General features: G+C 37.8%; 1 protein-coding gene across 1 annotated transcript in view; it reads right to left on the bottom strand.

Annotated features, from left to right (window-relative positions):
• Positions 1–23,420, bottom strand: part of Zn72D (Zinc-finger protein 72D) — a 220,494-nt gene that overhangs the window by 77,530 nt on the left and 119,544 nt on the right. Inside the window, exons 8-10 of the mRNA XM_090371344.1 lie at positions 18,729–18,797; positions 14,945–14,992; positions 10,916–11,055 (exon numbers count right to left, since the gene is read on the bottom strand). Coding sequence (XP_090227470.1) covers positions 10,916–11,055; positions 14,945–14,992; positions 18,729–18,797 — 257 coding nt within the window. The remainder of the gene's footprint in view (positions 1–10,915; positions 11,056–14,944; positions 14,993–18,728; positions 18,798–23,420) is intronic.

Genomic DNA, 23,420 nt, shown 5'->3' with positions numbered 1-23,420 from the left:
ATCCTGTGTGTTATCAGACACTCAGCCTATATATAATAGGGGGCTTGGAGGGGAACAGGTATCCTGTGTGTTATCAGACACTCAGCCCAAAACACTGATGGATCCAATATCTCTCTATTACAGAAGATTTAGGAGAAGTCCAGTTGGCCTGCCTCCCTAAAATCCACTCATGCACACCTTCTCGATGGTAAGCCCTGTTACGTCACTTAGGTGGCAACGAACGAGTAGAGTGGTTCTCTTCAAGACGCCTGGTCAGCGTGAAGAGGAAAAGACCAAACCCTCCAGCAATGGGAGCACAACAATACAAATGGCCCTCAGTCCCCAGCAGCTTTCACTCTCCCTCTTACGGCAGCGAGAGGATCAGAGTGGAGGCAGAGGGTGCAAAGAATCTCTGGGTACAACCAGGCTGCCATGCACGGAAACTGAACTTGGCCTGTTATAACGTACGATCACTCATCGGTGAAGACAGGATATTAGAGCTGGAAAAGGAATTAGAAAATGTGAATTGGAATATCATCGGTTTGGCTGAAACAAGAAGAAGAAATGAATCACTTGTAAGTTTATCACGTGGAAATCTGCTGCACACCAATGGAAACAGTGAAAGGAGTGAAGATGGAGTTGGGTTTCTGGTCCATAAAGATTTTAAAAACAACATTTTGGAATTCAAAAGTACATCACCAAGGGTGTCAAGACTAATACTCAAGATTTCTAAGAGGTACAAGCTAAAGATTATAATGATTTATGCACCAACATCGAGCCATGATAATGAAGAGGTTGAAGAAATGTACACTGAAATTGAGTCTTCTAGATGAGCAGAAAACCCACTACACTATTATTATGGGGGACTTCAATGCTAAGGTTGGAAAAAGGCAAAATAGTGCAGAAAGAGGAACTATAGGAAATTTTGGAATTGGTGAAAGAAATAAAAGAGGTGAAAAACTTGTGGAATTTGCAGAATCTCAAGGAATGTCAGTAATGAACACTTTTTTCAAGAAAAGGGTGAACAGAAAGTGGATATGGAAGAGTCCAAATTGATTAACAACTAATGAAATCGACTTCATCCTCACTAACTTTATTTGTTGGAAAAATACAGGACCATGCTGAGGAAATGTCGCGAGCTAGGCCATAATGTCTATGTGTCTGCAATTCTGCCCAGACACGATAGGAGGGAGTATATGTTAAGAGCCTTGTGGATTAACTCAAGACTTGAAGGAATCTGCAAGGCTTTAGGGGGTAAATTTCTATCAGCATGGCCCACACTTGTAGGTAGAAGGAATTTGTTTTGTAGAGACGGGATACACTTAAACAAAGGTGGTGCAAAAGTTTTTGCCAGTATTATTGAGGATACCTTAAAGGCTCAGGGAAACTGCTAGTTAGGGGGGATGAGGGTAATACTGACACGCGTTTATCTGATAATATTGGTCAATGTAACTCTTGCACATACCTTAAGAGTTCTTATCTGTTACCCCAACTCGACGTATTATCTAGATGTTCTGGGGGCAAAGACGTTTCACGTGAGCGGGTAGCTAATATCAGGGAAGAGAGCCTAAAAAACTTCAAGGGTTGTGTTAGGGTTGTTAAATATACAAGAACAGTAAATCTTAATTGTTTATACAGTAACGTTAGAAGTGTCGTCAATAAAATGAGCGAATTCGAACTGCTGGTTAAAACAAGTAACGCGGACATAATAGGGCTTACAGAGACGTGGTGCCACCCGGAAATTGGGGATGATGAGTTTCAGTACGGCTTGTATAATGTATTTAGGAAGGATAGAGTGGATAGAAGGGGTGGTGGGGTAATGCTTCTTATCAGAAGCAGCCTGAGTGCGACGATAGCTTTCCCGGATTCAGACATTTCACATGCTAGTATAGAGTCTGTATGGTGTGAGATAGTTGGAAACAAAGGTACAATGCGAGTAGGAGTAATCTATAGACCAGGTGATTGTGAAGACTATGACAAAAGCCTCTACATGCAAATGGAATGGGCAAGTAAGCGTCAATGTCTTATTATGGGTGATTTCAATTTGCCTCTAATTGATTGGAGTAAATGGGAAGGAAACTCGACATGGGGAACAAAATTTTTAAATCAACTAGATGACTGTTATTTGTATCAACATGTCAGGGAAAGTACTAGAGAAAAGAATATCCTAGACCTCATCATCACACATGAATCAGATGACATAACAGGGCTGACAGTAGAGGAACCAGTAGCAGGAAGTGATCATGGAGTTCTACGGTGGATGATGACGAGAGAGGTAGCAGAAGTAAAAGGCAAAGGAATGGGTTTTAATTTCAGAAAAGGAAATTATGATGCCTTAAGGTACTACATGGCCTCTATTAACTGGGTAGATATCGCGCAGAGAATGAATACAATTGAACTGTGGTACGCTTTTAAAACATTAATCACAGATGCCTTGAATGCGTATATACCATTAAAAAAATACTCCACGAGAAGGGTTCCAAGTTGGATGAATAGAGAAGTTGCCACATTACTTGAGCAGAAAAAGGTGGCATGGAAACGTTACAGAGCAATAAAAAGTACTGAAGCCTATAACAGCTACAAGGTGATGTGTAATAGAGCCACAGAAAAGGTTCGACAGGCAAAGGCAGTTTATGAGAAATCACTAGCAAACAGAGCAAAGAGGGGGGATAAAGAATTCTTCACATATATAAATGCCAAGAAGAGCAGGACAAACCAGATCGGACCTTTACGTAAGGGAAAGGGGATAGTAATAAATACACCAGCTGCCGTTGCAGATGAACTCAACAGTTATTTTGCATCGATATTTACAAATGAAAAGCCTTTTGTGGCAATGGGAAATTGTGGGAGCGAAGTTAAAAAATATGTAATTAATGATATTGAAATTTCGCAAGATTATTTAATGAAAAAACTTTCAAGCCTACAGACCAGTAAGGCTCCTGGAGTTGATGGAATATACCCTATAATCTTGAGAGAGGCGGCAAGCGAGTGCATTGAACCACTGAGGCTGGTTATGCGAACATCACTAGACTCTGGGGAGATTCCCTTGGATTGGAAAAGTGCAAATGTATCTCCCATACATAAGGGTGGCTCTAAAAGTGAAGTGGGAAATTATCGACCTGTCAGTCTGACTTCAGTAGTAGGGAAAATCATGGAGGCAATGATCAAGGGTGGAATTCAGGATCATTTGGATCGAATTGAAATTCTCAAGGATACTCAGCATGGTTTTGTAAAGGGAAAATCATGTTTAACAAATCTGGTTCACTATTTCGAAAGGGTCACTCACGAGCTGGATTTAGGGAATAATTTCGACATTGTTTATTTAGATTTCAGCAAAGCTTTTGACTCAGTCCCACATGAGCGGTTGCTTTATAAGCTAGAACAGGTTGGAATCACTGGGAAAATCCTTAGATGGATAGAAGGATGGCTTCAGGGCAGGAGGCAGAGGGTTGTGATAAATGGCTATTCCTCAGATTGGGTTGATGTAAGAAGTGGGGTTCCCCAAGGATCAGTATTAGGACCACTGTTGTTTTTAATTTTCATAAACGACATTGATGAAGGGATAGAGGGCGTGATGTCTAAATTTGCAGATGATGTTAAAATTGGTAGAGTAGTTAATGATCACTGTCAAGCTGAGCTTCTTCAGAGAGACCTAGATAGACTTCAGGAATGGTCAGAAAAATGGCAGCTGTGCTTTAATCCAACAAAGTGTAAGGTATTACACCTGGGAAACAGTAATCCCAAAATAACTTATTCACTTGGTGGAGTTCAACTAAACCCAGTACTGGAGGAAAGGGACTTGGGTGTTACGATACGGTCAGACATGAAATTCTCTGAGCATTGTAAACAGGTTGCAAGGAAGGCCCATGGTGTCCTATCGATGATCTATCGAACTTTTGCAAGTAGAGATAGGGACGTGATAATCCCATTATATAAGGCTTATGTTAGACCACACTTGGAATACTGTGTTCAAGTATGGAGACCGCACCTAAAGAAAGACATCGAGCTTCTTGAAAGGGTGCAAAGAAGGGTAACTCGCCTGGTGAGATCGGCAAAAGGGCGTCCTTATGAAGAAAGACTTCGAATATGTGGGTTGCAGAGTTTGGAAACTAGACACCTTAGAGGAGATTTGATTGAGGTGTTTAAGGCTCTGAGAGGCATCAGTAAAATGAATGAGGACAAAATTTTCAAGATTATAAATGATGCTAGAACTAGGGGACATAAATTCAAGTTATGGGGGGAAATGTTTAGATTGGACTGCAGGAAGTTTTATTTTAGCCAGCGAGTTATAAATTATTGGAATAAGTTGCCTTCATGGGTGGTAGAGGCCGACAGTTTGGGGAAATTCAAAGGTCATCTGGATAGTACTTTCGGGTAAGGGAAGCGCATAGGATGATAGGATTAATTTCCTTTTTATTTATTTTTTATTTCATTTTATTATTTTTATTTATTTATTAATTATTATTATTTATTTAATTTTTGTTTATATCATTGTTTTGTTCGGATTTTTTTTTTTTTTTTTTTTTTGGCTGGTGTAGCATAAGCCATAGGCTTTCTTGCACCATACGGCCGTTACTAATACTAATACTAATACTAACAGAAGATATATTGTGAATGATGTTACCGTCCTGAATAAGGTAAATGTTGGAAGTGATCACAGAATGGTAAGATGTACTCTTGATATAGATGTAGGAAAGGAAAGGAAAAAACTGACTCGGGTAAATAATACAAAGGTCTTTGAAATAAGAGGAGGAGAAAAAGCAGTATGTACTGGAACTTAACAAGTTTGAGCTTCTGCAGACTGCTCAGGACCAAGATATCGACGAGGAATATTACAACTTTCTGAAAGTGATAAAGCCCAAGAAACCTATAGGGAAACAGAAATCCAAAGAAGAAAAAATTAGTCAAGAAACACTTGTCATGATGAACCAAAGACGACAAATGAAGAGCAAGAAAAACACTGACAGGGAGAAAATTGAGTATACTGAGTTATGCAAAGCCATTAGAAAGAGACTCAGAGAGGACATAAGAAGATTTAACACAAGAAAAGTAGAACAAGTATTAAGGGAAAACAAAGGATTTAAATCAGCAGCCATGAGCAGTAATACAGAAAGACAAATGATACTGAAACTGAAGAACAGCAATGGTGTACTTATAAACAGCAGAGAAGGCATAATTCAAATAGCAGAAGACTACTATAGAGAATTATACAAGGAGCGAGGGAATGATACCAGCAGTGGGGAAGATGGATTGCAAAGTAGCAACACATACGACATACCCGATATTCTTCCTGATGAGGTAGAACATGCATTGAAGAAAATGAAGAATCGGAAAGCCCCGGGGGAAGATGAAGTTACTGTAGTTGTTAAAATTGGGAGGAAGAGACAACACAAAAACTGGCAAGGCTCTTCACAAAGTGCATTAGAAAAGGTGTGATGCCCATGCAGTGGAATAATGCAATCATAGTTTTGCTGCACAAGAAAGGAGATAAATCAGAAATTGGAAATTATAGACCAATTAGCTTGTTATCCCATATCTACAAGTTGTTCACAAGGGTCATTACTAACAGATTAGAAAGAATATTTGATGAGAATCAACCGAAAGAGCAAGCTGGCTTTAGGACAAGATTCTCAACTATGGATCACCTTCACGTAATATCACAGCTAATGGAGAAAGCAAATGAATATAAAACACCATTATGCCTGGCATTTGTGGATTATGAAAAGGCATTTGACTCCATACAGCATAAGGCAATGTTTCGGGCACTGGAAAGACAAGGCATAGATACCACATATATTATGATTTTGAAGAAAATATATGAGAGTGCTACATCCTTTATTAGACTAGACAAAGACAGTAGCAAATTTAAAATCAAGAAAGGAGTTCGACAAGGAGATAATATCTCCGAAGCTGTTTACTGCTGCCCTTGAGGAAGCTTTCAGAAGATTAGACTGGTCGCAGAAAGGAGTAAATGTGAGCGGAGAGTACCTAAACCATTTACGATTTGCAGATGACATTGTGGTCATAAGCCACAATCCCAAAGAATTAGAGGAAAATCTTAATCAGTTATGCACAGTTAGTAAGGATTTTGGACTAAAGATGAATATGGCTAAAACAAAAGTAATGATGAACAAGTATGCCACGGAAAGGGAAATAATGATTGAAGGAGCAGTAATTGAAAAGGTGGAGTCATATACTTATCTGGGACAAGTTATTAGCTGTAATAATGATAAATGGCTGGAAGTCAAGAGAAGAATAAATTTTGGATGGATAGCATTCAGGAAATATAGTCACATACTGAAGAGCAATATCCCAGTTTGTCTGAAACGTAAAATAATGAATCAATGTATACTCCCCACCATGACTTATGGAAGTGAAACTTGGGCACTCACCAAAAGAATGGAAGAGAAGCCAAGAACTACGCAGCGAAGAATGGAACGAATTATATTGGGAATCAGACTGTTAGATAAGAAGAGAAACACATGGATTAGCAGCAAACTCAAGTAAAGGACATTCTTATCAAAACTAAAGAACTAAAATGGTCTTGGGCAGGACACATAGCTCGAAGACATGATGACAGATGGACTAGGAAAATAACATAATGGTACCCACGAGGAGCTAGAAGAAAACCTGGAAGACAAAGGCGGAGATGGATAGATGAAATTGATGAGTTTGAGTAGTAAATGGATGGCCAGTGCTCAAAACAGAAGGAACTGGAAAGTTGCTGGAGAGGCCTTCATCCTGCAGTGGATTGAAAATGGCTGATGATGATGATGACCGTTCATTTGATTAATAAATAATCAGACTACTATGAGCCTGTTTCAGAATTAACTGGTCACTCATTAAATTAAATTGGGTGGTCTCTAGTAACAACACAATTGTAAAGATGTTTGATGGGAACTGTCCTGTGGCATATGAAATCAGTTTTAAAAGTTGTAATATAGCTAAAGCTAGCTATTACAAGTACTGTACTACCAATACAACCAATTACAAAGGGAGGTTTGTTCTCCACTGATATTAAGGCCATTATACCATTAGTTTAAATCCTGTTGGCTGGAAAAAACAGATGAAACGACAAGATAATTATAGATACTTACAGATGTTTATAAGTTCAGTTGTGTATGCTTAATATTTAATTAAATGTGGTCCTCTAAAACTAATCCACCACTAGGTATAACACTAAAATCTGGAAAATTTTAAAAAACAGCAGCTTTTGATCCCTGATGGTGACAGGTTTTAAAAAGCTTACTTAAAGTGAGTTTCTGGAAGCAAAGTTATGCTTCCAGAAACTCACTTGGCAACTTGCAATCTATGAACTCTATTTGGAGCCAGTCAACTGTCATAGGGAAACATGTTTTAGTCTTAGGAAATCATAGAAATTCAACAGGCTATTAAATTAACTGCAATTTACTAAACATATTCATAAGGTTATACAACTTCTACTGTGAGTGTTTGTTTGGTTTTTATTGGCGCATTAGCAACTAAGGCTATAATGCGCCAAACTCAGGTGATATATAAAAAAAAACTCTACTGTGAGTGTATTAAATATCTCAAGTTGTAACACCTCATTGGATTGTACAAAGGGTACTAGGAAAGTTTTGCAATATGACGCAACAATGAATCACAGGAAGCTGCTTGTTGCTGCATGTTGAGACATGTTCATATGTGCATAGTAGCCGCCGCGCCAAGTCGATGGGCTCAGTTATTCATTAGTAGTGAGAGTGTAAAGTGCTTGCGATGGCATCGTGGTCACGAAATGAGATAAGGACAGTTTTGCGGTATAATTTCGTGCATGGTTTAACCATAGACCAGTGCTTAGAAGAAATGACTCTTGCACTAGATGATGACTGTCCACATCGTACAATGATATTCAGGTGGTATAGAGAATTCCAAAGGGGAAATTTCACTCTGGAGGATTCTGAGAGGCCGGGAAGGCCACGAATGTCAGTTACGGAGGAAAACGTTACTGCTGTGAGGAAAATGCTTGACGAAAACAGGCGAGTGACCTACCAACAGATAGAGGATACTTTGGGCCTAAATGCACCAGCAATTCGTTCGATTCTGCAAGATCACTTGCACGGGAAGAAACTTTGTTCTCTCTGGGTGCCGCATCAACTGACTGAAGAGCAGATGACACGACGTGTGACTTGGTGCCGGGAGATGTTAAAAAAGTTTGATAAGGGACAATCTCGGTATGTGAACAACATCGTGACAGGTGACGTGACTTGGCTGTACTATTACGATCTGCCGACCAAGGCTCAAAACAAAGTTTGGGTCTTTGATGATGACGACACACCCGTAATTGTCAGAAAATCCCGATCTGTAAAGAAGAAAATGATAGCTGTAGTTTTCAAATCGAGTGGAATTGTGGAACGTGTCGTTTTGGACACGCAGAAGACAGTCACAGCTAAGTGGTATACTGAACAATGCCTGCCTAAAATCATTGGATCTATGAAGAACCTGCGGCCAAAGTCAAGAATGGACACCTGGTACCTCCATCACGATAATGCTCCAGCTCACCGCGCCAAAGCCTGCACCGAATATTTGACCACGACAGGACTGAAACTTCTTGAGCACCCTCCCTAAGACCTTGCTCCCTGCGACTTTGCACTGTTCCCGCATGTGAAAATGAAGCTAAAAGGGAGGCGGTTTTCCAGTGATGAGGACCTTCTACGGGCTTGGGACAACGAGTGTGCTTTACTCCCTAGTGAAACTTGGCAGAACTGGTTTAAAGATTGGTTTCGGAAGATGGAGAGGTGTATTGAATGTAGAGGAAATTACTTTGAAAAAATTAAATAAACAAAGCTGTATTGCAAAACTTTCCTAGTACCCTTTGTATTAACACCCAAATCAGCACAACATTTGTAGAATTGCACTAGTACATTTTTTACCAAATGATTACAATGAATGTTTTGGTATACTACTGATCAGTTCATCCATCAACCTGTTTTGATTCTCAACATACTGTCTCTCACTGGTCTTTTATAATTGTATTGACAAGGAAAGTAGATATTGCTAATTTACTGCAAAAGACTGTTTTTACTCCTACTTCTACAACACCAGTTAGAGAATCTTACATCTTGCACATTCACCATCTCTGAAAATAAATCTTTAATGACATTCGTTTTATAAACTTTAGGTTCTTTTATTAATGTTTATTGCTTTCTAAATTGAGAGATGGTGTCATCTATGGAATATGTCATATGCAGTGTGTTAGAAATGAAATACCTGAAGAATGAAGTTTGCCCTTTTATGGCAGACTGAACATTTACAGCAAACTATTTTCAGGTGTTTATTACAACCATATTTGTTAACAAAAATATGATAATCACAATTTTTTTTAAAAATTGTCAGTTTTAACAGGTTTACTATTTTTCAGTGAAAAAGATTAAAACGATGTCACTGAACAAAGACTGGGTGGGGGGATGAAGACATGTTATGGCAGCAAGGGATCAAATAGTCGAAATGACAGATTCTTCATCATAAACCAGAGCATTGGCAGACATATGACAGAGGAGATGGCTTACTGTGGACAACATTCTGGATTGCACTCTTAATCATTCCCTCTAAGACTTTTCCTATCAATGAAGTCAGACAAACTAGTCTGTAGTTACCAGCTTCACTCTTAGAACTGCTTTTATGTATTGGCACTTCTCCAATCCAAAAGAATTTCTCCCGAGTCCAAAGCAGCTCTCAAAATTAACTGCAATAATTCAATCCATTCTCTAGCTACCCCCTTCAAAATTACTGGGCACTCTAGTATGCTTTTCTTGCTACTTTATTTACTTCATTTTCTCTTCCAGGCAGTATTTATCAAAAATCTAACACCACAGTAACAACTGGTAGATGGTCAACCAGTGACAGTAGACCATCTACCATGACAGTTGTGCATGGTGAATTCCTCGACAAAGCTATGTGCCTGACTGTGCCAACAATGAACTTTGGCAGCACGATGGTTCAGAAATGCTTTGTCCAAAACAACCAGCGAGACTACTGGTTGTTTTGGACTAATTCGTGAATTCTGAGGTCTATACAGACATCCTGGACAATAATGCATTATGTCAGCATGTCGGGGAAGACCATACCTGTAGAAGCAGAACCTTTCTCTGGATCATACCGCTTGCATTCTCAAAGTCTGATTTGAGGACATGTCCATTGGAAAGTTGGACTGGGCAGCATCAAGTACTGACTTCATACATTTCTGTAATACTGTTGGGTGTACAGAACTTTCTAATCCTTGTAATAAATCAGCAGATATACTATATATTTTTGCAACATGAACTTGGGCAATGAGTTGGCATAAAATTCAACTTAGAAAAGAAGCCACCATAATCTCTCACTCATAAATTATATAGTTCACTTCAATTGACTGCTTGCAATGCCACTGTTGGTTATTTGTTGCACTTTGTGTTTAATTCTTTTCATTTTACAGTTTTTATTTACAAAAGACTAATTATTTAAACTAATGTCCATTATAATAGGATGCACATTTTGAATTTACTGCATCCCTCAAAACCAATTGTGTGTGTGGCACATCCACTGTTCTCACAGCATACAGGCTTGCACACAGGCTGACTGGTTTTGGTGAACTGGAAGTTTTTAACCAATACATTACTCATTTGAATTCCAGCACTAACTCAACCTTCTCTGCATAACTTCCAAAGTGGCAGACTGCAATTAGAAATACCCTAGTTTTAATTAAATAATTACATATACATAGTACTTTTATTATAATGCCACACTGCATCATTTCAATTAATGAACAGTGAAAGAACATAACATAACTGTGTGGAAGTAAAAGAAACAAGATCCATCACAACCAGTGGATTATTAACTTCCCGATTGTTTGATTCATGCATTTTAATCTCAGCGCAATTTAATGTCACTATAAATGAATCATATGAAGAACAGATGCAAAATTTTGTATAGATCTTACTTTATATTGTAGCCTATGCCTACGTCCCTTCATGTGCATTTCTTTAGCATTAGGATCATTGAATCGACATTCACATAATTTACACTGAAAGCTGATAACCTTTCCATCATCATTCTTTATTTCTTCAATGTAATCTTGACCTATATGTACAAAAAAATAAAATATAAACTCATTAGCAGTTTTCAGGTAAAGAAATCACAATGTAAGATTACTACATAAAGTGCATATTAACTAGACAAAAATTATCACGAAAACTGCACCAACCTGCATGAAAACTTAAAATACCACTATGCTGTAATGTTATGTGCCCTTTTTGTGTAGGTGATCTGATATCAGACATCTACAGCAATTGTTTATTGCACACTTCTGGGATTACAATCGACAAGCAACATGAGTAATCTGATTCCACATTATGGAATGACAAAAATGATTCCAGAGATAGGTGACAATATTGCCTCTGAAGTTGTCATGTGAAAGAGCATACCAGGAATGGTGTAACTGGTGAAAAATAATATTGAGAAAAACAGTACATACAGAAGATACACCAGTGACCCAAATGCTTTCTCCATACAACCACTGCCATCCCAATGCAGGGTATACGCTGTCCTACCATTAATATCAGGGCACATCTATGTTGATAACAGGTTAAATTATACCCAAGCATCACATGACAGACAACTATAAATATACTTATAAGCCTTCAAGGAACCAGCAGTACAATCGACTATGAATGCAAGAAATCACGATCAATGGACTTGCACTTCCAGCACAGAATGATAATATGGTGCCACACAAGCAGTGCTATGTGCATTTCAATGACACTGATAATCCCTAAGTCAATGAATGGTGATGTGATCTGCAAATGGAAAGTGGAAGGGTGCCAAAAACTGTCACAAAACCTCCAAAGCTGATAGAATGTAACAGGAGACCCAAGCAAACAATGTTCCAGTCATGTTGGTGGTGTAGCATCACACAGAGGGTCCCAGTGAGACAATTGGGTCACATGTCAGTAAGAGTAGTGTGCAGGATGCTGCATGATATGAAATACTACGGCTGTGATGCTTTCCATAATCCATTATTCATCCCGATTAATGCCAGCCATCGTCTAGCTTGAAGTACGGCCTGCCATTCTTGGAGTGGGAGTGTAGAACAATGAAAAGCTGTGCTCTGGAGTGACACATTGGCCTAACGGTCTGACAGCTGTGCTTGGGTGCGGCAACCACCTGGAGAAAACTACGTGTAGACTGTATCACCAGACAACAAAGTTTGGCGGAGGCGGTATTATGGTCTGATGTTGTTTTTCACGAGTTGGCCTGGGACCACTGGTTTTTCTGGACAAAACCATGACTGCTGGGGTCTATCTAGATAACCAGATAATGTTACTTACATTGGCGGAATTCCAAAAGGAAAGGCCCTAACCTGTATCAGCAGGGCAACACTCCATATCACACTGCTCAAATTGTGACAGAACAGCGTGAGGGCACGAGCATCAAAAAGTTAGAGTGGCGAGTCCAGACTACTGTTCTCAATCCTATAGAGAACATCTGGGATTAATTAGATCACAGGATGTGTGAGACAGACTGTCAGAGAAAAAAAAAAAAAAAGAAAGAAAAACCTGAATCGGTCATTCACAAAAAATTGGCGAGTGTTCCACATAAACTCGAAACTAAAGGCCTTCGAAAGAATACACATTAGTTTTCCTGTAAATAAAGGGTTTTTTGTATATGTATAGGTGTCTGAATACTAATATAGGAGAATACAGTTGAGTGTGCTAAAAAGAAGGTGTATGATAATTACATTTGATTTTTTTAAAAAAAATTGAGAATAAATATTCCTTAAATGAGGCAGATTGATCAATCAGTATGATCCAATATTAAGAAATGGCCGAGAAGATTGAGAGAAAAGGTTTGTAGTCATTACTCCATATCACTGTTTGAAGTTAAGCTACTTTTATCAGTTACCAGTCTACAGCAAAAGTTCTCAACCTCTTTCCTTCTGCAGAACTCACTCAATCTAACCTTAATGCAGCACTCCACCCGTCCTCTTCAATTCAATACTGATGTTAATTCTCATGTTTGCTAAACACTTCGCTACAAGTTAAAAATATCTATGAATAAAAACTCTTATTTGCTCATTTTTTGTTAATTATTATAAGCAATAATCACTAAAAATTTAATATTACAAGAATACATCAATATTAAGCAATATTAATGGGAGACCTGATACAGATGAATATGACATTCATTCAATTTCTGGCAGAGCTGGATTCACAGGAGCACAGTTGCTATAGAGCACAAAGGTTAAGGGTCCTGGAGTAACTGCGCAGCAGGATCTCATACTACCTAAATCATAAGCCTGAGAGCAGACAGGCAGGCATGATCTTCCATAATCTCAAAATTCTGAAGTACTGCTTGGCTGAATTAATCACAAATAATTAACCAGTCTTCATGGCTAAAACAAGTCCTGCATAGTTAGAAGTTGAGAAGGGTAGCAAAATATCCAAATCTCTTTCAGGTCTTGTAGGATAGCCAAAATGCAAAATCCATGGAAATCCAAAGTGGAAAGCAAGACAAATTTTATTTAAACCTCATGTCATGACAATTCTAAAAATTCATCATTTCCACAAGATATGTGGGAGCACCATAGTCTAACCACACCCTCCTATTACTTTATAGAAATAGAAACGTAACTGATCAGAGCAGCAGAAAAGTGTGCAATAACAAATCTTAAGAGAAGCTGGACTTCTATTCCTTTTTCAATTTATAATTATATCCCTTTATGTATGTTATCTGAGAAAGAGTAAAGTTGCCATTAACATTTAGTTTACCCGTTTAAAGACTCTTACACTTCAAGTAGGTCAAAGAGATACCTAGTTTCCAGAGAATGCAATTCACGGACCCTTGGTTTTTATTCGTAAGGATATCCTTTGTGCCTCCACCAACTAAATCTTGATGCTTTTCTCTGTGCCCTTTCCAACAGATTTACGTCTTTCCTAAAATGGCCTCCAATTTAGGAAGATGTAAATCTGTAAACACCCTGTTCCTACTCCCCTCAAAACGTATTGTAGTTTCAGCTGGGATTATAGGGTAAACAAGAAACAAGTTTTTAAACAGATGGTGCTTATACCTACTATTTTGAAACAAAGTGGTAGCCATTTTCTTCAAAATGACAGATAAAAATGAACCATCCTAACACTTCCTCCCCCAGCATGTACAACATAAATCTGGTTTAGACAGTACAGTGAACAGAAATGTTTGTAATAGCGGGACACAGACCGATATACAAAAAACCTGATAATTTTTTGGGTGTTTTATGGGAGGGGGGGGGATTCAGTGGTTGATCTGCTTCAGATACACTTTCCAAATTAACTATTTTTAGTAAAAATTAAAAAAAAAATAATAATAAATAAAAAATTGTATTAGCCATATAGTAGAAGGGAACACAGTTTGCTGCACTAGCCTAAAAAATAAAAATAACTCTGAAATTAGTGAATTTCAATGGGTGCAACATTCTCAACATCTAAGGACTCAATAACACACTGCGACTTCACACACACACACTCACCATTTTCACAGCCTGATGCGGTCAACATTGCTTGTCTGTGCCACCAAGCAAGAAATGTTGAAACTCCCAAAATACTAGCAGTAACCTTTAAATTTTCGCCTGACAACATCACATTTTTATGAGAGATCAGATGAGCAGGAAAGGGGTGTGTGGTGGTGGGGGGGGGAAATATGGTCTATTAGTCTCAGTGCCCTTGTAAATTGAAATGTAAGCAAGTCTGTATTTTTAGGACTATATCCTGGCCTAATTAAATAACTGTCTCATTTTGGCATTGGGAGGGGGGACATTATGCCAAATTCAGCATTGTCATAGATTATCCAATCACTATAACAGTAAATAAGGCTGCATTCCACCTTAATCATTTAAAAAAAAACTATTTCACTTCAAAAAATAAATAACTCCAATATATTGTTAGATTACTTATTTTCTGATGGGGAATGACTTATTTAAAATAGTAACACTTACCTACAGGTTGGATTTCCTTTTCATCTAACTTTGGTGTGTCAGATTTTGCTGTCAAAATATAAAGAAACCATGAGATTATAATTATTTATTAATATTAACAATTCATAATATAATTCTTATAAATAATATTTAATCAACAGAGAATATACACAAGTTTTCATTATATACCCATTCGCATCTAAAGAGGGAGTGTCAATCATGTGACAGACTTTCACATAATGCCTTTGACAATCTGAAAGGCATTCTGTCAATTTATTAGAATTCAGTATCAAAAGAGAAATCATGTCTTATCACATGTTTACAAGAGGTTTCTGGACTACCACATATCATCATTTGAAAATAAAATGCATATTAAATTACAGTGTTTATATTGATGAAATCCACTTTTTAGAATGACTAGAATTATTATTGTTGTTTAGAAGTCACATCTGCAAAAACCAATAATTTCACATAAGAGACACAGTAATCAAATACTTTTTTGGAAGGACTGTCTGGAAATCAAATCCATGAGAATATGATGGGAACATTATACAGTATACCATCAAGAATTTGGTACATTGTTTTCTGTGGTTGTGTAAGATTCTCAGATTGGATTACAATACGCAGCATACTAAAAAAATAGTGTAAATAAGGCCACCATTGCTGCCCACAAAAAGAAATGAATGCAAATCAGAGACTAAGAATTGCACAAAGGCAGCTCTTGCAAAACAAGCCCAAGATTCAAACAAGTTTGTTGGCCAATTGTGGCCATGAATGAGAATTGATTCAATGCTACGATCCAGAGACCAAATAAGTATAGGTTGTGGTATCATGAAGGATGACTGAATCAGCTTTCTGGGACAAAGGGGTGAATATTTATCAATTAGCTTCGGTATGAATTATTCTTCCTTATAACTGAAATTTCATAAGCAATTAGACTAAACTTCATGGAAAGTCTTCAAACTTCTTGTAAGTCTGTGCTCCTAATCAAAAGGTTCTGGGAAAGCACCAAGTCAACTGACCGTTAACCATCAAAAATAAATATTAAAGGCCAATTTCGAAATTCTGTTGCTCTCAATTTTAGCCTTTTACTGGTAGTTATTAAATTTTTTTAAAGCAAGTGAGTTTTTGTATCATGGGTAATTAATTATAATGCAGACTTTTGTCATGAATGAGTATATTAAAACAGACTAAATTTAAGTCATACACTTCTGAAATAATTCAACCTCCCCTTCAGATTACTACTAATTTCTTGCAATGAAAACCCGACTTAAAGGGTACTGATGCTATTCATGTATTCAAGGAACATAGGACCAAAATAACTGTTCTACACGTAGTCCTTAGCTGTGACTGTGTTAAATAAAAATATCCCCACACCATTTCAACATTCAGAAGAATGCCAAGCTCTACTAGCAAAGCCACATCAAGAACAAGAACTTCACCTTTTATTGGGGTGTGTGTGTGTGTGTGTGTGTGTGTGTGTGTGTGTGTGTGTGTGTGTGTGTGTGTGTGTGTGTGTGTGTGTGTGTGAGAGAGAGAGAGAGAGAGAGATATTAGCACCAAAGTCAGCCGTATTGTATATATAATTTAGTGTATTCTTTGGTCAGCGTGTCTATTTGCTGAAAAATCAGCTTCTGGGTGATACATGCAAGCCACACTCAAGACAGCATAACCTGACAAGATTACACACCTAGAAAGCCTATCAAAATTCTTGGTAAGCTTCCTAGAATAAAATTCAAACTAGCCCTTTTCCATGTGACAGAGCATGCAAATGTAAACCATGTAGTACGAAGGGGTATCGAAAAGATCATACCCTGACCTTGATAAAACATCAGTAGGAAGATGCCGTTTTTAATATAAGTTGTCTACATATTCAATAATTATCATGGGAAATTTTATTCCCATGGATTATTGTACACTACAGCCTGGAATCTGAGGAAGAACGCTATGGTTGACAAAGTGGAATATCGAGCAGTGATCAAGTTCTTGCATTTGCAGGGCAAGAAATGCTCAGGAAATTGACGAAGAAATGAAAGCTGTGTATGGGCAGAATTTTCCATCCTATGACACTGTAAAAAAGTGGAAACAGAGTTCAAGTGTGGTTGTACAAGTGTCTTTGACAAGCCAAGAGAAGGAAGGCCATCAACATCCACAGAGAGTAAGACTGCTGCAAAGGTTGAGCAGCTGATACTGAATAACAGATTCATGTCATCGCAAATGCAGTGGAAATTAGTTGTGGGTCTGCCCACAGCATTTTACATGACCATCTGCACATGTCTAAGGTCTCTGCACAGTGGGTTCCAAGATTGCTGACACCTTTGCAGAAGCAAAGTCAAATGAAATGTTGACAATTTTTTTGATCTATTAGCAAATGTTGGGTGTATCAGTTATGATCCAGAGACTAAAGACATATCAAAGCAGTGGAAGCACACCTCCTCCCATCTCACAAAAAAGGCAAAGACAATCCATCTGCAAAGAAGGTGATGTCCGTGTTTTGGGACAGAAAAGGGGTTATCCTGACAGATTACCTACCTCGTGGTTCCACACTTACCGGAGAATACTACAGAAATCCTTTTGAAAAAGTTACGCGATACTTTGAAAGTGAAAAGGCGTGGAATGTTAACCAAAGGTGTCAGTCTTATGTCAGACAATGCACCGTCTCACACAGCCGTCACCACCACCAACTTTGCCACCCAGTGCGGCTTCAAACTACTGCAGCCACCCTATTCTCCTGACCTAGCAGTCAGACTTCTTGTTTCGAGAAATGAAAAAACCATTGTGTGGATGCCGCTTTGATTCGTCTCAGGAAGTCATCAACCAAGTGGAATCGTGGTGTCAGACAAAAAAAGTGCAGACTTTATGATCAAGGCATTAAACAACTGATCCAAAGACGGGAGAAATGTGTTACTATGAGCAGAGCAGAGCAGAGCGAGAGAGAGAGAAGGATTAAAGTTTCTGTGAAGTCTCACCTTTCTAGGGTTATTATTTCTAGGTAATGGTAAGAACTTTTTTGATACCCCTCGTATAAAGCTGTTACCAAAAAGGCTTCGGATATAGTGATTTATTTGCTCTTGAATATGCCACTGTAGTAATGATGGTGGTAAATCAGGAGTCTCGGCACAATACATTATACAATTATGTTAAAAACAACTTTGTTAACAAAACTTTATGCAGGTAAACAGGTGTCGAGTTTCCATAAATATCATATGGCTACCATAATTTCTAATATACATAAAAAAGGCACAAATACTAAATATGGTAGAATATTTTTAACAATTAAAACAAAATAGTAGAGGATGGTTTAAATTAAGAAATTGTATAACAGCAAAAGCTAAAATAAATCACTTAACCTCTTGTTAATTTGCTGTATATTTCTTTTCTTCACACATAGTGAAGCATAGATTTCTTCTTATTATAAATATATCCGTGTAAATTCTGCCTGTTGTTTGTATCGCTGAGAGGAAAGTTTTCTTGGTTCAACATACTTTCTGTGGAGGCTCCATACTAATACTGGACTAGTGCAAAGGTTCTACAATGGCAGTGACATTATATAAGTGGCACTAATGTAGGGTTATGGAATCTTGACAGAAGGTATAGCACAGTTTGCACCATTGTAAAAATTTCTTACATGTTTCAGACAAGTTTTACAGATATAGACAACTAATTTCCATGTAATAAGCAAATGAAACAGAATCCATTCTTGGGAGTTTTTTTTTTTTTTTTTTTTATGATAAGAGAGAAACCCAATAACACTAAAACCACAAGTTTAAATACCAGATACACCCTAAGAATAACTTTTGCATACCTTCATCTTTGTTGTCTTCTGTTTTGTTCTCATCTCCCTTAGACTGGCTTCCATTAACCTTGTTACCACCTGTATATATGAATAAAGAAAATGAGACACATTCTCATTGCATAATCAAACTTAACATATCAATATTAATTTTAATATTACTAATTTGCCTACTCACAATAATTACAGCATGATTTTACAAGAAAAGGTGCTCCAATTTGAGCTCCACAATGTTCTGCATGTATTCAGAACTGCATTATTACTGCATGATAGAACACAAGTGCAGCCATTCAGTGCATATATATGCACTGAATGGCTGCACTTGTGTTCTAATCTTACACATCAGGGATCACAAACAAATTGAAGCACACTGTTAAAATGAGCTATAGCAACTATGTTCTTAAGTTATTCCAAGCACTTTCAAAGCAAGAACTATCCCACTTATTTACGTCAGATTACAGAAGTTCCCCAAGTGTATACAAGGGGACAAGGTATTCTTGTATTGATTGCAGCCTCCAGGGTTACCCCTATATACCGCTGTAGCATCTGTAGGTTATTTATAGCCGGCAAGTGTGTGTAAGTGTGTGTGTGTGTAAGTATATATGTGTGTTGTGACGGTTGTTGTTTGCCGGCCCTGGAGTCTTAGCAGCCGGGAGGCAGGGAGCAAGCTACCTGCGTCCCGACTCCCGTCCCTAGCCACGTGGAGGCGCTCCAGGAACTATCTAAATTACACTTAGTGGGATTCCAACAAGTGGAATCCCGGTTATAGTAAATAATGAATAGGGAGGATAAAGTAGGAGAAAAGAAAGTAGAAGAAGAAATGAGAGCAAAACACTCTCTCAGGAAAAAGAAGAAACAGGAAAGAGGAAAACACTAGTTGGAAAATCTAACAAGCGAGAGAGCTTGAAGAGGTAAAATTTTCCAAGTGTATACAGTAAACCCCCGCTATTTGCGGTATCTGTATTCGCGGTCGCTGATTTAATATAAAATGAAACCTAAACAAATGCGAATTTTAAAACGCCGTTAACATTTTCTGACATAAAAAAAGATAAGCGCAGCTAAAATTGTCTTTCCCCGGTCAAAACAGCGCTCAGTGCATGGGGGAGAGGAATGACAAAATCGCGAGTGTGGATGTTTCTCACTAATCCTTGTTCAGTATGTGCTATGTGCTTGTCATGGAAGGTTTCGTCGTTTGCTTTTAATTTATATGCTTATAAATTGAATAAATTTATAAATTGATATGCTTACAAAAGTGATAAATCTACCGTTTTGCAGTGTAAAACAGACTTAAGTGACTTTATTGTGGACAAGTTCTTTCTAACCTGTAGAAAAATATGGCTATGAATAACAAGGGAAATGTGAAAAGATCAAGGAAGGCGATGACATTAGCGAATAAAATTGAGTCATTCAGTTATTTCTAATGGTGAAAATGTCTCCTCAGTGGCAAAACATAAAATCAATGAGTCAACGGTACGATCAATAAAAAAAAATCGGAAGAAAAAAATCCGCCATAGTGTCTGTGAAAACGCACTAATTGCTTCAAAAAATTTGCTCTGTAACTCGTGATGTTAAATTAGAAAAAATGGAAAAGGTTTTAAATCTGTGGATAGAAGACCGAACTCAAAATAAAATTCCGTTAAGTTCGCTCATCATTCGTGAAGAGGCAAAACTCCTTTATCAACACTTTAGCGAAACTGGTGATAGAACTGGCGGGATAAGTTTTTTTAGCTAGCAAAGGCGCTGCTGGTTTGAAATTTCTAATAAATATTACATTTAATATTAAATTGTTTCTTATTTTCATTTCGATGCCTTATGCTTGCATTTCACTATGTACATAGTCATATTATGAAGGTACATATAATACATACGTAGACAAAATTTTAGACTAGTTTTTCTTATATATTTCATACTTTGGGACAGAACCCCTTTATTACTATGGGAGCCATAATTCAGTATTCATAGCATTTCTCAGGAACATAACAACCGCAAACAGCGGGAATTTACTGCACTACTACTTTTTTTATTATTTTTTTTAAAGAAAAAAATGGACAAACCATGCCAGCAATCCAAGCATGAGTTTATTTATATATATTTTTTGGATCTTCGAGATTTTATGTACCAAAGTATGTATCGCTTTATATAGATATATATCTGTTATATCTGTTTATTTGCACTTGTTATGAAAGACAAGGGGAGCCTGAACATCATGAAATGTTTTAAGAGGAACACAAAGTATAAAAGTTTGTGAACTTCTGAACTGTAGTAAACTATTCTCCAAAAAAGAGACAATATCCAAAATAAGGATGTCTCACTGAGAAAGTTCTGAAGATATCTCATAGTTCATAGGAACTATTTTAAGCCCTGCACTGAGGTATTACAGAAACCAACACTTATTACATTATTAAGATTTGGACTAAAGGTTCACATCCTATTTATCTTACTACAAATGAAATACAAAAAAGACTTTCTTTCTGGAAGTAGTAGTAGTGGTGGCATGTGATGCAAGAAAGCAAGTGTATGAGCATATGCAGCATCAGCCAAAAAAAAAAAAAAAAAAAACAACACACACACACCATTTCCTCCAAATCCCTGTCCAGTTCCTCCTTAAATTTATTCAACCCATCAACTTCCACAACAACAAATGGAAGTTTGTTCCAGCAATTAACCACCCGCTGGCTAAAGGCAAATTTCCACACATCCATTCTACATGTCCTTTCTTAATTTGAATTTATGTCCCCTGAACAAGTGGACGGATCCCATCAGAGTTCAGCATGCTCAACCCATTCAAGGCCTTATACACCTCAATCAGATCACTGTGCAGGTGCCTACTCTCCAGCCACTGCAATTTGCAGAACTTAAGCCTCTCTTGGTAAGAGGATCCCTTCATTCCCCTCATTAATCTTGTTGCCCTTCTCTGTACACGCTCAAGTAAATCTACATCCTTCCTAAAATGAGGCCTCCAGACCTGTACGCAGTACTCAAGGCATGGTCTCACCATTGCCTGATACAGAGGGACAATCACCTTCTCCCTGCTAGCAAAATTCCTATATATCATTGACAAAACCCCATTACCTGCCCTGGCAGCCTGTCTGCATTGCTCAGAAAACGTCATATCTGACTGCACAATTACTCCCAGGTTTTTTTCATTTTCTACCACCTTAAGTGTAGTACCACACAGTTGGTACGTTTCTCTGGGGTTACTTCTACCCATATGCAGTACTTTACATTTGTCACGGTTAAACTTCAGTTGCCACTTCTTAGCCCATCTGCCCAAATTATCTAGCTCCTGTTGCAGTAGCACACTGCCATTACTGTCATTAACAACCCTGCCAACCTTTGTATCATCTGCAAACTTCGACATTAAGCCTGATATACCTTCATCAATATCATTGATAAATATACGAAACAACAGTGGACCCAACACCGAACCCTGTGGGACTCCACTAATAACATTAGTCCACAAAGAGCAGCACCCATTGATTACCACCCTCTGTCTTCTCCCACTTAACCATCCTTTTATCCATTGTAGCAACTTACCCTTAATACAGGCAGTACAATAATCTCTTAAACGAATGCTATGTGAGTAGGGTTGCTCTGGAATGAACTAGCTCATTACACTAACAGGCAGTTAAATTCTGAAGTTACATTAACCTCCCACAGACATCTGTATAAAATCTATTTTGCTTTATGCTCACTTTCAGTTGATACTGCTGTATGGTTACACTGGTCAACAGCTAAAATGTTTCAGTAATAATATTAGTCAATTTTGACTAAAATTTAATGTGCTAAATATGAATATAACAATTGAAATGGAGTATCAGCTCTAGCTTTTATAATACCATACACGTTGCTTTCAGCATGTTTGTTTGATTTTTGGGGAAATTTGGCCTTGAATGCAGTTTATGTGGCAACACTGCAGCCATCAGTGCTGAGTCAACACTATTTACTGTCTAGGTCTGAGTCAGGCCTCTATCTGTGCTATACTGGTTTTCAACTGAGCAAAAACTTAATTTAGCATGCTGCATGTATTGTGTAAATAGTGCAGATAATTTCTGTTATGTTTGCAGTGAAGTGACATTTGCATCACAGAAGCATGCCATTACTCTGATAATAATAAAAAAAAAATCATACAACTGTTATTTTAGCTGCAAGATTGGGAACCAAGACAAAAGCTGAATGCCTCCTGTTTGTTGCAATGCTTGTGCTTCTAATCTCCGCAGCTGGTTAAGTCACAAAAGCAGCTCAATGCCATTCACTGTGCCTATGACATGGAGAGAGCCTTTAGATAATATAATGGACTGTTATTTTTGTATGGTACCACCTGTTCCACAAGAGATTTCCAAGAAGAAAAGGTGGATCTTAAGCTAGCCAAATAAACCATCTGCTATTTGACCAGCATCTCACAGAGGACTTCCTGTTTGTGAAGCTTCTAAATCACATTCTAAAATCTGATGAAGAGTCAAGTAATGGCCAAGATAAATCACCTGAACCCTCCACATCAACAAATCCTGATTTTAGTTTCAACTTCCTCTCTGCAGAGTCACACAAAATTACTCAAAATGAATTAAATGATCTTATCAAAGATCTTGATGCCAAAAAATAAGGCAGAACTTTTAGGCTCAATACTGCAACAGTGGAATCTCCTTCAAGATAATATTAGTGTGTCTATATATTGGTGCTGCCAAAAGGATTTAACCTAGTTTT

The sequence above is a fragment of the Mastigoproctus giganteus genome, chromosome 1, assembly GCF_048544385.1.
Source record: "Mastigoproctus giganteus isolate SK-2022 chromosome 1, ASM4854438v1, whole genome shotgun sequence".
Classification (NCBI taxonomy): Eukaryota; Metazoa; Arthropoda; class Arachnida; order Uropygi; family Thelyphonidae; genus Mastigoproctus; species Mastigoproctus giganteus.
This window is presented reverse-complemented; position numbering and strand designations above follow the sequence as displayed.